This window comes from Alligator mississippiensis, chromosome 4 (genome assembly GCF_030867095.1).
Source record: "Alligator mississippiensis isolate rAllMis1 chromosome 4, rAllMis1, whole genome shotgun sequence".
Classification (NCBI taxonomy): Eukaryota; Metazoa; Chordata; order Crocodylia; family Alligatoridae; genus Alligator; species Alligator mississippiensis.
The window spans coordinates 140,898,527-140,915,979 of record NC_081827.1 but is presented as its reverse complement, the minus strand read 5'-3'; the positions used below and the strand labels follow the sequence as shown (position 1 = coordinate 140,915,979).

Here is a 17,453-nt window from a genome sequence, read left to right as displayed (position 1 = left end):
AAACTTGCTGAGTATGCACTCTATGCCATCTTTCAGGTCATTGATGAAGATATTGAACAAAACCAGCCCCAGGACTGACCCCTGGGGCACACCACTTGTTACTGGCTGCCAACTAGACATCGAACCATTGATTACCCTCCAAGCTCAATGTTCCAGCCAGTTTTCTATCCACCTTAAAGTCCATTCATCCAGCCCCTACTTCCTCAGTACTCATATATAGTACCTATAGTCTTAGTTCATCCAGAATTGATACAGTTTACCTTTTGTGAAACTGCTGCAAGCTTTAGCACAGGTATTCCATAAACACACTTTTAAGCAGGACTTTAGCACTTTCTTATGTATAGTAGAAACTATGCAAGATATTAGCTCAAAGTCAGAAGGGCCCAGGATTTACCATGTAGTTCATTGGACTCAGTACCAGCACAGCCAACAGCACTTCAAGCCATGGTGACCCCACAGCTCAGCACTGCTCAGTCTGCATGTGTACTCCACATACATCCCCCGACTCATGATTGGAACTGGGTGTTCTTGTCATGAGTCATGGGATCCTACAAAATATATATGTAGATGACCAGGCACAGGGCAACCTGGTGGAAGGTGGAACCACACTCATTATATGTGATAGACTGAGAGAGGGGGCAACAGAAGGGTTATGCGTGAACTCTTTTGGGGCACCTTTTGGTGATGTTTGCCAGACATTTAAGGCTGACGAAGAAACAGGAATCATTGGAAATGGGAAATAAAGGTACAGTATAGCTGTGGGAGTAAAGAGTAAGCAAAGTAAGTAAAAACATAGGCAATGTAGTAGCTTAATATGACTTGAAAATGAGTCAGCACCAAAGGGGACTGCGCTCAACAGGCTCTAGCCTAAGATAGTAGGTGGCTGTGGTAGGTTCCCATCAGCATGTTTTTTACCAATATTGGCTCTGTGTTTCATAGTCAAGCTCAGTGTTAAGTGAATTTAATTATTTTCATAGTTGGTTTCCGTTACTGAGCCCATGCTGCTTTTGGCAGCAGTTTAACGATAGACAATGTATTCAATAAGGCTTCCTTGTATGTGAACATACACCCACCCCCCGCCCTGCCCCATGCTGATTCAGGCCAAAAATCATGTCTTGTATTCAACTAAATGTGGTAAATATGAGTAGCATCTGGAGAAAAATTAGTAGTAGTAAAAACAGAACAAAATGGCAAAAGAGAATCTAAAATATAGACCTGGAAAAGACAAAACATTTGAAAGAAGATATAGTGAAAAAGAATCTGAAACTGACAGCAGACAGACAATCTGCACAAATCTGCCACATGACAGGAACAGAAAAAGAATGTGTGGTTTATGGTTGCAAAGAAAAAGCCATAATAGAGATGGAAGTATTAGTCCTTCTTTACACAATTCAGATTAAAAGCACCATCTCTTGAGATGCAGTCCAGATTTGCTCAAAAGAATCACAGGCACCTGCATTTAATTGTGGGGATATCAGAATATCACTATCAAAATAAAAGATATTGACACACTGAAAGGAGCTAAAAGTAAAGCAAAAATGATCAGAGGCCAATGGAGACTGGATTACCAGAAAACATTAAAGGACAGCATATGTATCGCTCAGTTACAGTAAGTGGCAATCAAGATTGGTATTATAATTATCCATACATTGCCCCCCTAGGATAATTTAGTGTAGTGCACAGTAAATTTCTAGGACCGATAGCATAAAATTAAGAAAGGAGAAATCTGGTTTCAATACCAGGAAATACATCCTGGCAGAATGATTCATTAGATTATGGAAAGCCTCTGTTGGGGAGTAATGGAAGAAGTTTGCATACAGAGCTTGTGAGTTCCATGGTTTTCTTCTCTGAGGTGTGAGGTTCTGTCTCTCTGGGTTTGCAGCTGAGTGGCAGGATCAGTTAGTCATTCAGAATAACCCCCCAAGTTCTGCGTTAAGATTCCAGTTGACATCTTTGGCCCCTGGCAGATGTTATATGTATGGCATGATTAACATGTTAATTGTGCTATAAATTATAACGTTTGTGGAGGCAGGGGAGCTTGAGGCTCCAGCAGGGGCAGGAGCCCCTTCATCAGCTTGTGGGAGAGGTTGCTGCTGTGAGATGATATGTTGCTTCCAACAGTCAAGTTTACCTTTCCATGGCCCATAGCCATTGCTGAACAAAAGGCTAACCTGTGTTAACCTGGAGGGTTAACCTGGCTCTTGCTGGTGGTAACTCCCCTCACAGCTACATCCTGACCCTGCTGGTGCCTCCAGTCCCACTACCTTCATTCTGGCTCCTTGGGGAGAAAACTCTATCAGGTATGCATAGGTGTAACCTTATACACCTCTGGTGTAAACCCTACACCTCTGTCAGTGGGGAAAAAGAAATACCTCTGGAAAAGTAGGTTCATTAAGAGTGAGTAGAGAGATGGAGGCAGGACTTATTCTGAAGTAGCTGCTGAACAAATGAATGAACACTGATGGGAGAGTGTCCTTTTTGTCAGTGTCAGTTCTAAATCAATACTTTCGACAAATGCAGGTGAATGCAGGAAGCATTGAGACAAAAATGGAAAACATTACAGATCACTGATCATGTTTGGATGTTAAAATGAATGTATTCCAAAAACACTTCACATTTCTGGTGCAAAAGAAAACAGAGTTATGGTAGTGAAAACCTCTTTACTGACTATAGATCTGGCTTTGTTCTCTTCTGAATATTTGTATGTGACTAGCTTGCTTCCATGTGCTACATTATCGTGCCAAACTATAAAAATTAAAAGGTCCAAATCAATAAAAAAGCCACATAATTTATCAAGGTTTGGCTTTTAATCTGCCTTTAGCTACATGAATGTCCTTTTGGCTCTGAAAAAATCTTTACAGCTAATGATATGCAACAGATTAGCGTCACACCAATGTTTATTTAGAAATGGTGCCAAAGTGTTCACAGCGCTATAAGAAATGCTGCTCAAAATATTTAGAGAATGTTTTCTGGATGTTCAGTGGGAGAGTTTTCTAGCTTGTTATAGCTATTTTTAAGATACCTTAATCTCTGGTGATGCCCATAAGGAGCAAAATTCAGTCTTATTGTAACCACATTTATCTCCAGAGGTCACAGATATCTCAGAATAAGAGAGGTCAGCTGTTTCCCAACATATATGCCAGAAAAAGAAAAACAGATTTTTTTTTCCAGCAAAAGGGACACTGTTTGTAGCATGTCTCCTGGGTTTAGAGTTAGATACTCCATGTTGTATCACAGTTCCAGTTCCAGCCAAAGCTGAGACTTTTGTAGGATTTCATTAAGATGGGTGATAATCAGAAACAGTCAATGTTCTTGCTGATATCATCCCAGAATACTTTTCTGATAAAGGAGGAAAACTGCTCTCACTGAACCAACTTCAGATTGCTCTGGTTTGTAGTGAAACATTTCATTTGCATTTCCTGTTTTCAGTGCAGATCTGTTCTATTCAGAAGCAAGGACTGGAAAGTACATGACCCATCACTCCAAACAATGAACCAGCTGTAGACCTCTTGTGGTTGTGGCCTCTTCCTTGCACTTCAGTTCCATTGATACTTGATTATCCAAGAAGTGCCTTTTGTCATTGTTGCCAAAGCACTCACTTTCAAGGAAAACTGACAGTCTTGCACTGGACTCTGAGATCTGTGAGTGAGTCTAGGTAATAGGTATCTAATCTTGGGCAGGAAAGGTGCATCTGAAGTAGAAAAGCCATGCCATCAGGATGTCTAATGGGAGACTACTTAAATAATACTCTATAGCCAAAGAAACAAAGCAACCACATGTTTAGAGCTGGAGGAAAGAAAAGTGCTTCAAAGACATGAAAAAATATCTGACAGCATGCCATATCTCCCAATATTATTAGGGAACTAATAGCTAGCAACAGTAAAATGGAGAAGAACAGTTTGGTAGAAGTAGGCGAGGAAAATTGTGCCCTGCTTGCCACAGATAGGTGAGTAGAGAAAACATAAAGTACAGTTCCCATCAACTACAATCCTAATTGAATGCTTTGAGCAAGGTTTGTGGTCAGTTACTTCCATGCTTCTCCACATCACCATATTAGACACTTGAGGGTTCTCTCTCTTCTTCCTGTCATTCCTCTAGGTTTCAGCTATCTACCCATTACAAGTATTGTCTACTCCCTACATGACTGGATGCTCTCTCTTCTTCTGCAAGTCATTTGCAGGGGCTCTTGGTTGCACTGCTGATGTTCACATGCCAACTATACCTGTCACTTGCATCTTGAAGCCTGACTCTTCAATCATTACTCATCTGAATAACCCTGGGAATGCATATGTGAATATATATTGCTTACAGAGGCATTCGTGTGAACAGCAGGATAAAACTGTGTGAAGTCTACACCAAACAATGTCAACTCTCTTGGGAAATGACTTCGAGCATAGAATATTTTCCATTGACATAACTGCTCCATGTTAGAAAAGCTGTTTGGGAAGTTTTCATCTAAACATAATGCTGTTTCCACAAAACTGATTTTTTACGAAAAACTATTGAGGGAGGAGGGACTCCCCTATGAAGAGGGACTCCAGGCTTCCAGTTCCTGCCCCCAGGCCTGTGTGAATTTTACATTACGCAGGCATTGGTCTAAAAACAGAGATACCTCAGCCTCTGGAAATGGGACTGGGGACATCTCTCCCTTCCCCTCATGGCTGGGGGACAGGAGGCCCATTGGAATCACTGGGCTACAGAATCATGCTTTCTCTTGCCAGCTCTCCTTCTGGTTGCTTGACTCCTGCACTTTTATCTGCCCAGAGGCCCAGCTTCCACAGGTGGATTGAAGTGTGCCTCACTAAACCTACCCTATAACCTGATTGTTAGGACACTCTTATGAAAATCAGCAAATGTGAGGAGGATCTAAAGCCCAGGTCTCCCATTGGTGGACAATTTAACTAACAGCCAATGGGCTAAAATATGGGCAGTGACATTCCCATTGTAACAGGAGGGCAGGCAGGGTTGCTGTGCTCTCCCCTGCCACCTCCTTTACCATGCCAAGTTGCTGACAAGCATCCTCAAATCTTCGCCCGCCACGACTTTGATCTTATATATATTTTATAGGGAGGCTGCCTTTCGTCCTCTTGGCCATGGTTCTCCTGTTATCAATAGTTCCTTTCCTGTATTGGGGTTCTCTGCACCCCAGCCTTATGGGATATGCGTGGCTCCAACCACCCCTGTACCACACCCCAAGCCTCGCAGATGTGACTGGCATTGTTCTGTCTCTCTCCGCGCCCTCTCCAGCACTCAGGCTCTCTGCGGCCCTGTCTCTCTCTTTCTCCGCGCCCTCTCTGGTGCTCGACATTTGCTGCCCCCTCCCTTGCCGGGGCTCCTCACTGCCCCCTCTCTCACTGGGGCTCCTTGCTGCCCCCTTTCTGGGGCTGGGGTCAGTGTACCCTGAATGCTGCACCCTCACTGGTGCTGGGGTCCCCATACTGCTGTGAGCCCCCCCATACTGCTATGAGGCCTCCTCCATCCCCTCTTAGCCTCACCCAGACCATCGGTCACAAACAGCAAGCAAAACCCAAGCCCCTGGTCTACAACACAAACTCCAGCCATCTGGCTATAACATTAATCCAGCCACCCCTAGGGTGCTCCATCCTTTACCAGTCTCATGGCTGATGCATTCAGGGTTCTTCCCTCTGCTCGCTCAGGCAGAGCTCCTTCCCCCTTGTCTGCCAGCAGGGAACCGCCTCCTGGCCTCCAGCCTGTGATTTATATTGGAGCCAGGCCCTGCCCCTTCTTGTCAGCTGGCCAGGCAGGTGTGGGTCATTAGTTCCCTCTAGTCGCCTCAGCAACCGGCACCTGAGGAGTTAATCCCAGCTCTCCAAGTAGCAGGCACCTTAGTGCCCTGCCACACCCATTATCACCATTTTGGAGCTGTCACTGATGACAGTTGTGTGCTTCACATATGCCTACCAGATTAGGTCAATCTGGGAATATAGGCAGCTCCCCTGCAGTAAACTGGATCGAAATGGAGGTTAGGTGTGAGTTAAATAATATCAGTTGGTGATTTCAGTTGTGAGTGGAAGAATGTGATTCTAGCCCCAAGACAGGTAAGGGCAAAAGACCCAAAGACCTGAGCTAGGAGTCTTCAGTACAGCAAGCCCTGGAGCTACTTTGCCTGGAACTAATGGCCATCATCATGGATCAAAGGAAAATGGCTGATAGTATAGTTAATAAGTGTACAAAAGCAACAGAGGTAGCACAAATCACCTTTGTGTAGTAAAATAAACTGCAAACAAAGGGCAAACTCCCAAAGTCATCAAAAGAGCAAACCATATCCCAAGGTCTCCTGCTTCCTGAGGGATTCCAAGACAGAGATTAGGCATTGTTTCTAGGCTTTTGGACATGGATTAAGTAAACCAAAAGCAGCAGTTGTAGATGACCATGACAGAAAAGGGAGAGAGGGAGAGAAGGAGAGAGAGAGCCTCTCCTAAGGTACAGCACTGGCTAGCTGGGCTTACTTTGCAACTGCTAAGTAAACACCCTGCCTTTGGGCTGTGTGCTCCTCCCACTGCTCAGGGAAAGAGGGGTTTGTGCACATTTTTGTGAATAAGCAAGGTTACCTGAATAATACATCCTTGTCAGCAATTTGCCATCTGAATAGAAATCATCCCATAAGGTTCAAATCTCAGCTTTCCATTCTGCCTAAAGAGCAATGCTAAAGGGTTCCCTGTCTAAAAAAAGACAATTCTGAAGTGGATCGCATCAGTTTCGAAACAGAGAAAAACATAGTGAAAATTAAGGGGAACACTGAACCCTGTAAGGGAAAAAATATTGTTCTAATTAGGTTCTTAAAAAAAAAAAAAAAAAGAAAAGGAAAAGATCTGATCCTGTTCACATGGTTGTCAATGGTCGGGGTTTTGTGCTTCATTTGGTAAGAAAGGGCATATGTAGATGAAACAGGGGCCCTAAATTGAAGTGGTGGGGTTTTAAACCCACTCACTGCTTCAATTTAGGGCCCTTTAAACCCCTATGTCATTCACACACTGCGCACTTACCTGCCTCTCCAGTGGCGGGGAGTGGAGGGTGAGCTGCCGGCAGGCGAAGCAGTCCCTGGGCTGCAGGGGGCGCTATTGCTTCCATCTGCAGCAGCAGTGCTGCCCCCCAGGTGGCACCCACCCTCAGGCACCCAGCTTGAGCTGTTCTGGGGGCACCACAGCTGCAGAGGGAAGCACGGGGCCCCTGTGCAGCCCAGGCAGGCAGGCTCCAGGCAGGGGGAGGAAAAAAAAAAATCAGGCTCACCACTTTTTTTTCCCTCTCTTGGGTGGAGCCTGTCTTCTCAGGCTGCTGCCAGGCTGCCTGCAGGGCTTCCTGAAGAGCCCCTGAGCTGCACAGAGCCCGGTGTGTTGCTCCACGGCTGCAGAGGCAGCAAACTAAAACTCCTCCTTGGAATTTTATTTTGCTGTGGCCCAAGTCATTTAAGGTGCATTACGCCGCCAAATTCCCTACAGCAGCTGGAATTAATGCACAATACGCCTGCCACTAAGGCATGCAAACACTGACACGATTTAAGCAGTGCAAAAGCATTTAGCCCGCTTTAAAGCATTGTTCACATACGCCCCTCGTTTCATCTACACACAGCCAAAAGACTGAGTCCCAGGTTATATATTTCAGATGGTCTTTATGAAGATGTTAATTCTTTGCCATTAATGTGCTGAGAAGCACCACTTGGCTGTTCACTTCCATATACTGAAAGTAGTATTCTAATTAATGAATAAAATAATCGCAGTAATAGTTTAAAGGCAACAAAAGCTTTTCAGTTCTAACACAGAAAGGAAATGCTTTTATTTAATAAGTGGATTAAACAATTTACTTCACCTACATGAAGTGCTATTAGTGCTACTTTACCTGCAGAATAAAACATCCTGAGCAAACTGGGAGTTTTCTGGCTGTGTTCCAGCCTTGAGATGACTGACATTGAAATATGAGAGCGTGTGATTGATGAAGCCATGCATGGTTCCATTTTGACTGTATGCGTATTGATACATAAGGCGTGGAATAAAATCAGATGTGACAGAGATTACAAAAGCCTGGGAGAAAAAAAAATAACCCTGTGAATTGATGGATGATGTGTTTTGGATTAACTTAATTCAGGTTATAATTTTCATCTTCAAGGAAATATAGAATAATGGTGATCATTTTTGCACCTCACAAATATTGCCAGACACAGTAAAGAATATGGTCTTTGAAAACATAACCCTAGCCTGCTATGTGCCTCTCTAGGGAAAGAAAGTAGTTAAGCAAGTGAAACACTTCTAAGAGCAGGAAATAATTAAAGCAGTTAGTTTACCTAGGCTGGTCTTGATCCTGGCCCCACTGAAATCAATGGGAGTTTTACAAGGGATGTCAAGCAATGCATTAACAACACATTAATTTGTAAAAGATGTAACAGCCAAATCCTCAGGTGGTATAAATGGGTGTTGCTCCATTCATTGCATTGGCTGCATAGTCAATTTGCATTCTCTTTTTTTTGGTTCAGACTGCATCTAGAATGACTTCACCAAAGTCAATGGAGTTTGTACCATTGTAAAAGTGATATCAGCTGTGCCAGAACAGGGCCAACAAGTACCTGGACTGTGTATATAAAAGGTCATTTACTACCACATCTTGCCACCCTAATCTATGAACGTTTTCACTGGACACATCTACATGTGCCCCAAACTGGACATTTAGTACTGGCACATAGTTATCTTTAGACACTCAGCAGCACATGGTTATTTTTAGACGTGCCCACCACCCAATTTACTCAGGGGGAGTAAAATTAGCAGAATCAAGCCTTACATTTTTTTTAAACTCAAAATTACACAGTTTAACATTCCACCTATCAAGAAGGAAGGCATGACTGTTGTCACAATGTGAGCACCTAAAATGCCAGTGGATAGCATGCATCTCCGAATGCAAAAAAAAACAAGGTCTGAGCCTACCCAGTTTTCTGCCCAGCAGAGCTGGGATCGGGACTAGAAATTCTGGGGCGTGGTATGCTGATGAAAGCTGAAGTCACCATGCAGAAGTGGAGATCAGTGCTGTATCACATCTCCAGGAGCAGCAGAGCCCCTTGCAATGCAGAAGGACCCACACTGTCAAGCAGCTCCTCACGGCACAGTGAACTCAAAGAGCAGCTCATAGGACTCTCCCCTGTGGGCCCCCTCTCCAGCCCATTGCTGAAGGGCAGGTGTAGGGGTGCAGACCCCCAGAACTACCAGTTGGGGAGCTCCAAGTCCCAGACTGCTTGGGTATGGGTTAAGCCTCCTCAAGAGGGTGCCACCTATACACTTTGCTTTGTAGTTAATAGTGTTTTAAAATTATATTTAGTGTTTTCCTTTGTTTTGTTTTTATTCTCTGTAATAAATTTGGGTTTTGTAATAAATGTTCTTGTTTACACTGCTTGTGAGGAGGGGGTTTTGTTTCTATGGGACACCCCAGCAAATTTAGTGTTCCCAGATTTCTGGGTGGGGGCTTAAGTCACTGGTATAATGTATGAGATACTCTGAAATGTGAACCCGGCACTTTTTGCTGCCGACTGGTGCCTGGCAGAAGGATTACACATGTAAAATGCCACAAATATAACAGATGCCAGAGCTCTGTTTGCACAGCATTCTACTTTCATAGACAGTAGCATAACAAAGAAGGTGTGGTAGGGGCAACTACGCTGGGAGCTACTTTGGAAGGGAAATCAGCTGCTGCTGGCAGCTGCATGCTCATGTTCATGATCATGAACCAGAAGCTACTGTTTCCATTTTGACCCTGGTGCCCATTTGTGTTCCTACACTGCTGCTCATATAACCATATCTTTATAACTACACTGACATAACTTGTAAAACTTTTTCATCCAGACAAGGCCTTATTTTGTTTTACCCTAAACCCAGCTCACGTGCACCTATATTTAAACTCTCACAGTGGCTGTACAGGGGTCTTTGCACGAACGAGAACTAGACCTCTATTGATGCACTTGTTTTTGCATGATTATGGCTCATTATTTAATAACCTTTACAAATTATGTCCCACATAACATAAGAATACAGAGAAAGAGATGAGTTAATATACATCTCCCAGGTAACTTAGATGATGTTTGAAACCTCCCAAAAGCAGTGAAATGAAAAACTTAGTTTCTCAGTGTGTTGTATAGTAATTAAGGAAACTAAACATTGCTCAAAATTTAAATTAGACCCAAGGGACAAAATAATCTCAGGTGGTCATGTTTGAAAGATAAACAGATACTTACATTAATGATAACTGAAAGCTTCCCGATACTACTCAAAATGTTATACCAAATTCCTGTAAAAGAGTTAAAACAAAGGTTTGTTAAAAGGAATGGTCTCTTCTTAGGTGATTTCCAGGTACTGCCATCATTGCAGAGATCTTCCATTACATACCTATATCTTTTGCTCTTACTGTATCTGGCCTCCTTAATTCAGCAACAAACTTTTTTGCATCAAGTCGAACTTCTATGATGTTGTTGAGAAGGGCAAATACTGGTGCCAGAGGGAAGGAGGCAACAAAGAGTGTGACAAAGCCAAACTGGATGACTGGAAGAGAAAGATGTTGGATTGATTTTTTAAATGGAGCTTTACGTATATGTCTGCAGCTACTATCCCACTAGTAAACAGTCTGGTGGCAATGCAAGTCTACAAATGAAAAAGGGCTTCTCAACCTTTTTTTCTTAGGGTGGCTGTAATGATGCATGTTGCTCCTCATGTGTCTACAAAAACCAGAATAAATAATCATTTTTTAATAAAAAGTAATGTGTGCACTGTTTTCTTTTTACATGCAATAATTTGAAGAAGGCTGTGCTGTCCCTCCAGCTCTCTAGGGGATATGATGCACTTGAAAGGGAACCCTTCAAAACACTGTCTCCATTCCCAAGGTCCTTTGTCAGACTTTCTGGGAAAACTGCCCAGAATGGGTGCTTGCTATATGTCCTGAGACATGGATGGATGGGCTCATGGGTAATTTCTGGTATGATCATAGGTGATGGCACCATCACTCTTCAGAACCCAGGGAAATTCTGCTGCAATGTTAGTACAAGGTAATGCTGCTCATTGCATAATTAAGGCTGCAAGTCCTTGTTTGGCACTTCACTGTGGAAAAGTAGCTAGGTAGAGATTACTACTACATCAAAGGATCCAATGGCAGCTGAGCTTCTGAAGGAGCATGGATTGTCTGGCCCCTGTTTGAAGCATAGGTGTCCCAAGATCTTGACAAATCCTAAAACATTTTAATTATTGGAGAGCTACAAACTTGGTTACCTCAAAGGAAAAAAAAGATAAGAGTTCACTGCCCCCCTGTGTAACACCAAAATGCAAATAAATAATGCAACTTTTGAGTTTAAACGTAGAAAATGTCCTAGTAATTTATGCTTTTTTATTTCAGGGTGAGAGATAGGGAGAAGGTCATCTAGACATAAGTAAACACTTTCATTCTACAGACAGCTAAGAAAGATTTTTTCAGACTCTTGTTAGAGCATAATAGAGAGAAATGAATGCACTTTTCTAAGATTCTTGGTGTTTCCAAGATATTTAGGACCATGCACAGTGCAGGCTGAATATAATCCAGGGAATGGCTTTAATTCCATTTGCCTTCAAAGGCAGTTGACTGCATTCAGCTTGCAGGATAAAACACATTCTGGGATGATCCTGCTTGGTACTGACCTTCTGTTGCTGTGAGTCCTGAGCAGCTGCTGGGTAATCCCAAGTGCCCTTATCTCCCATTAAAAAAACTGCTGGAGTCACTAGTTCTCATTACCTCAGGCGAGAACCTTCTCATTGTAAAAGGTAACATGCCCCATTATTTGCAATATATGAATCAGTTTTTATTTCCCAGAAAATGTAATGCACAGTGACCAAAGAAAAGACTGGAAAGCACATAGACCAAATGAAACAAAAGTAACCACAACAAAAATAAATACCAGTCTAGCTGCACGTTACACTCATGCATTAAAGAAATAACATTGCAAAGAGGATTTGACTGTACTGCAGAGATATTTGGTGTGACTTCTTTTTAAGCAGAATATAATATTTCAGTAAGAACTCTCTGCCCATTACAACAGATGTCCTTTGCACTTTTGGAGAAGAAAGAAAGAAAAGAAAGAAAGAAAACCAATTTTTGCATAGCACAACTATTTTGCTGTCTCCTTTAGAAAAATGTCTTTAGGCTTTGTTCTCTGAGCACAGAGCTTTATTCAAATCTTTCTTCTGCACATATCTTATTTTTGGGTATGTGTTTCAAGCCTCCTTACATTCCCCTCAGGTCCCCTCCCAGTAACAATGTATTTGCACAATAAAGCATTATCTTTCTTATAACTGTGGTCTTTATTTTCTGTTTACCCTGATTTGCCTTTTTGTATAAAGATGATATCCTTCTAACATACCAAGATGAAGCCTTTTCAACACACAAGGATATCTTATCCTTGAAATTATACTTTCCTGGATATTTTATGTTTGAGTCAGGAAAAGGAATTAACAAGGAAATAAAAACAGATGTTACCACAGTGTCCCAAAACTGTGAAATGCTTAGAAAAATATACAGCACCAAAATGTGCCTTATTTGGTCTGAAGCAAATCTTTTTCAGGAATAGATTTGTGTAGACTATAAAAAGAATTTGCCATTATTTGTTTGAATATAAACCTCACACTTGTGCTATGATGGGGATCGCAACGCTTTTTAGTCATTTCCTAGGGAATATCAATATGATTTTCGGGGGCGGGGAGGAGGGGGATTGTTTGTTTTAGTTTATAAAAGCCTCTTCAAGGTACAGAGAAGTCTTCTGGGTAATTGTGTGAATGTGTTTTCACAGAGGCATATGCCAAATGTGTTTGTGTGGCCATCTTGAAAACTCTTTATTATCCTTCTTCCCTCTATTAAAAATCTCAGTGATCTGAGTGCTTAGAAATAAAAAGGAACCATGTGATCTACATGATCCATCACGACATGAATAGCAAACATTCAAAATTACAGTCAAAACAAATAGTTTCTGAACAGCCCAAAAACTAAAATGTGTTACTTTAAACTATTTGCTGAGTAATTATGAAACACCAACAGATTAATAAAACTCAAATCCTGAGAACATTGAAAAGGGCAAAATCCACTGTGGGGATTATAGAATAGAGAAGGGACCTCCAGAGGTCATCTAGTTTAACCCCCTGTCTGACTGTATCCAAACCATTTTATACAATCCATAATCTAAACTCTATATAGAACTACCACCAAGCCTAACACAACACAGACTTAACACCCTAACCTGCTACAAGTAAAGCAGGGGAACCACAGTAGCCCACATTCTGCTTCTATGACATGTTGTCAATATATGGTCAAGAAATCCTGGGTAGAGGGCCATGCCCTCACTACAGAGGTAGGCAAACCCCCCTACAGTCCGCATCAATCTGACCATGGGGTAAAATTCCTTTCTGACCTACGTATGGTGATCGGTCTGACTCTTAGTGGAGAAGCAAGACCTTCTGGCCAGGAACATCCACCTTTGCTCCCAGCAGGAGCATTGGTACACCCCAGTCAAAGCCACCAGCCTTGGCCTTAGCCAATACCCAATGCCACTGAGGAAAGTTTAAAAACACCCTGACACAAAAGGTGGGGGGGGGGGAATGGAGTTTCAGGAGCAACCAGCAAAGCCCAGAAGTTTTAAAAATGCCTACAGTACAACACAGGCATAGCTATGCCTAGATGAGTGGCTGTCCAACCTCTTCTTGAACACCTCCAGGGATGGAGAATCCAGAACTTCCCTAGGCCTAGGCAATCTATTCTACTGCTCCCTTCCCCCCCGCCCCCCCTTCTAACTGTGAAGAAGTTTTGCTGGATATCCAATCTAAACTTACTTTGCTGCAACTCCAAGACATTGGTCTGCATCCTCCTCTCTTCAACAAGAAAGAAAAGGTGCTTTCCCTCTTCTTTTTGGCATCTCTTCAATATTTGAAGACTTCTATCATGCCCCACCCCCTTAAGCACTTTTTCCACAAGCTCAGCATGTCTAGCTCCTTCAGCCTTTCCTCATATGACTTGCTTTCCAAGTACTTAATCATATCTGTTACCTGCCTTTGGGCCTTCTCTAAGTTCTCTACATCCTTTTTAAAATGTGGAGCCCAGAACTACACACAGTACTCCAGATGAGGCCTAACCAGTAAGGCTGTGCGAAGCTTCAGTCCCTGATTCGATTCAGCAGAGATTTGGCCTGATTCAGTGGCCAAATCTCTGAATCTGAATCAATTCAGAGGACCCTTCAATTTCTCCAAATTGAATTGAAACCCTCCAAATTGATTCGGAGAGATATGATGATTTGGAAACAGACACAGCTTTAAATGTTTTTTCTACATACCTCTAGGTACTAGGCAGCTCATAAATGCTGTGATGCTGAGGTGCCTTTAGCATCCCATAGGAGTGTGGGGGGTCCCCAGAACGTTCAGCAGCAGATCCAGAAGTGGACCAGAAGCACTTACAGTCCACTTCTGGGTCGCCGCAGTGTGTGCAGGGCCCCCCACCCATGCTGCCCCAGCTCGGCAACTGGTGCCTCCTCGGTCTGGGGGGGCACCCAGGGTCCCCCCATGGCTGATCACCGAGCTGGGGGGGGGGCACAAGTGGGGCTCCCCAGTGCAGTCCCCAGTGGACCTGGAAGTGGACCGGGAGTACTTCTGGATCACTTCCAGGTTTGCCACTGAGCATGTCCCCCCCTCACCCCCTACCCCCCCACACTCCTGTGGGATGCTCCATTTCCCCAGCATCACAACATTCACAAGCCATGCTGGTACATCAAGGTACGTAGAAAAAACATTTAAAGCTGTGCCTATGTTTGAACCACTAATTCTCCGAATCAGCATTGAATCTTCAGATTCAGACAAATCAAATCAGAGACAGTGATCTGAATCAGCTAATCGAATCACTGTCCCCAATTCAGGCTGAAAACAAATCTAAATTGAATAGGGCCCGCTTCGCATACCCCTACTAACCAGTGCTGAGTAGAAAGACACTATCACCTCCCGTGTCTTGTACCTAATTGATGCATGCCAAAACCACATTTGCCTTTTATGTGGCTGCATCACACTGCAAACTCATATTGAGTCTGTGATCCACCAAGACTCCCAGGTGCTTTTCCAGAGAGCTGCCACCCAGCCAGGTGTCACCTATTTTATATTTGTGTTTTTGATTATTCCACCTTGCATTTGTCCACCTTGATCTTCATCTTGTTAGCTCTAGCCCAGCTTTCGAATCTGTCAAGATCCTTCTAAATTGCACTCTCATCCTCCAATGTGTTCACAATACTTCCCAGTTTCATGTAATTTGCAGACTTGCTCAAGAAGCTTTCTGTGCTAGCATCCAAATAATTAATAAAGACATTAAACAGCACCAGGCCCAGGACAGACCCCTGAGGGACTCCACTTTAAATCTCCTGCCATTCTGACCCATCCTTTGCTTGTGGCTATTACACTAATTATCTATCCACCTTGCAGTAGTTTTATCTAGTTCACATATCTCCAGTTTGTTTAAGAGAAAGTCTTCTAGGACCTTGTATAAAGCCCTGATGAAATCCAGATACACTGTATCCACAGCATTTCTAACATCCACCCAAGTAGTTACTTTGTCAAAGGAAGAAATACGATTTCTTTGACATGATTTGTTCTTCACAAATCCATGCTGGCTGCTTGCAATCAGCCTTTCCACCTCTAGACACTTGCAAATGGCTTTCCTTAGGATATGCTTCAGTAACTTCCCACATATTGAAGTGAGGCTAATGGGTCTGTTGTTTCCCTGGTCTGCTCTTTTGCTTCCTCAATCACAATAGCACTTAATACAAATATCCCCACTGACTTCCATTAGAGTCTCAATGCATGAGCATGAGCTACTCTGCTTGTGCATGGGATACAAAATCTGGTCCTAAATTAAACCATTTACAGAAAATAGTTTCTTACGTATCTACCTGACTTACATCCAAAAGAGGTTAACTTTATAAGTAACCGCACTTATTTTTACTAGCAGATTTTGACCAAATGGAAGGTAAATGTGCACAATTCTGCCCCTGGCTTGTTCACAGTTCTCAAGTGGTCACCAGTGCAATTGGATTCCTCATAGATTAACACAGTGGTTCTCAAGCTTATTGCACCCAAAGGGCCCATTGTTAAAGTAAAAGCACCCCTCAGAAAATGCCAGCTCTTATCTTTCACTTACTTCTTGAGTGGGGAAAAAGAATAGAGAAATTCTTCTGCTGCACAGAACTCAACAGGTCAGCATGTTTTTGACATTATGGATTCCTATGTAAAATTCTGGGTTTATCTTGTGAATCATGTGTAGTTATTTGCACACCAAATTGTGCTAATGTTGCATGGCACTGCACAACACCCTTAAAAGAATCCTGAGGCACTGCAGGGTGCCATAGTACCTTGGTCAAGAATCACTGAAACCATGCCTTACTCTCAGCAAACAATATTGAAGATGGTTTCAAAAGATGTCAAATTACCAGAGCTGTGTTCATGGACCAAACAGCTGCCTACAACATAGTTAACCACCACTAACTACTCCATAAGATCCCAGAAATGATAAAAGATCTACACTTTACAGAGATGATACAAACACTGCTTGTAAACTGACTTCTTTTTTTCCGTCAAACTGGATGGGAAGCAAAGCAGATGGAGGTGACAGATAAATGGCTTTCTCCAAGGAGATGTACTCACACTGTTGTTATATAACATCTATATGAATGACCAACTAATCAATCTGGAAACAAAATCTTTTATCTATGCAGATGACCTATTCATAAAAACCCAAAACACTGAAAAGACAAGTATCTGCCTTCCATCTGAAAAACCATGCAGCCAGCCTTCAGGTCAACATTACATGGTCTGGGACTAGAACCCAAACCCAGTTTACCTTGGAGTCACCCTCTGTTGAACCCTCTCATACAAAGAATACATCACAAAGACAAAAGCAAAGGTGAGCACTCATAACAACATCTTACATAAACTCACCAACTCAAAATAGGGTGCTAGCCCCTCAACCATCCAAACTACTGGGCTGGCTCTGCTGAGTATGAATGCACTGTATAGGAGAGACCAATACACACTAAGCACCTTGACCCCATTCTGAATGATAGCTGCCAATGCATCACAGGACGTCTGAAGCCTACCAGCCCAAACAGAGTGTACTTGTGGCTGGCATTGCTCTGCCTGATATCAGAAGAGCACTGGCCAGTAGGAAAGAATGATTGAGACAAACTGGAGATGTGAGACACCCACTGTAGGACCATCCTACAACACACAAATGACTTAAAGCCACACCGGAGTTTCCTCACCAGCACCCAACCTCTCGATGCCACACCCAGGAAGATACAACTACAGACCTGGAACGAGAGGTTGAAAAAAAATATCTGACAGTTTAAAAAATGGATATTCCAGTGGCTGAGTCTTTACTATCAGGGTTGGATGAACCATAACAAAAGTGGCAATATC

General features: G+C 42.8%; 1 protein-coding gene across 1 annotated transcript in view; it reads right to left on the bottom strand.

Annotated features, from left to right (window-relative positions):
- The window catches only part of ANO2 (anoctamin 2), a 313,194-nt gene that overhangs the window by 7,469 nt on the left and 288,272 nt on the right, over window positions 1-17,453 (bottom strand). Inside the window, exons 24-26 of the mRNA XM_019482201.2 lie at window positions 10,383-10,535; window positions 10,232-10,284; window positions 7,858-8,039 (exon numbers count right to left, since the gene is read on the bottom strand). Coding sequence (XP_019337746.1) covers window positions 7,858-8,039; window positions 10,232-10,284; window positions 10,383-10,535 — 388 coding nt within the window. The remainder of the gene's footprint in view (window positions 1-7,857; window positions 8,040-10,231; window positions 10,285-10,382; window positions 10,536-17,453) is intronic.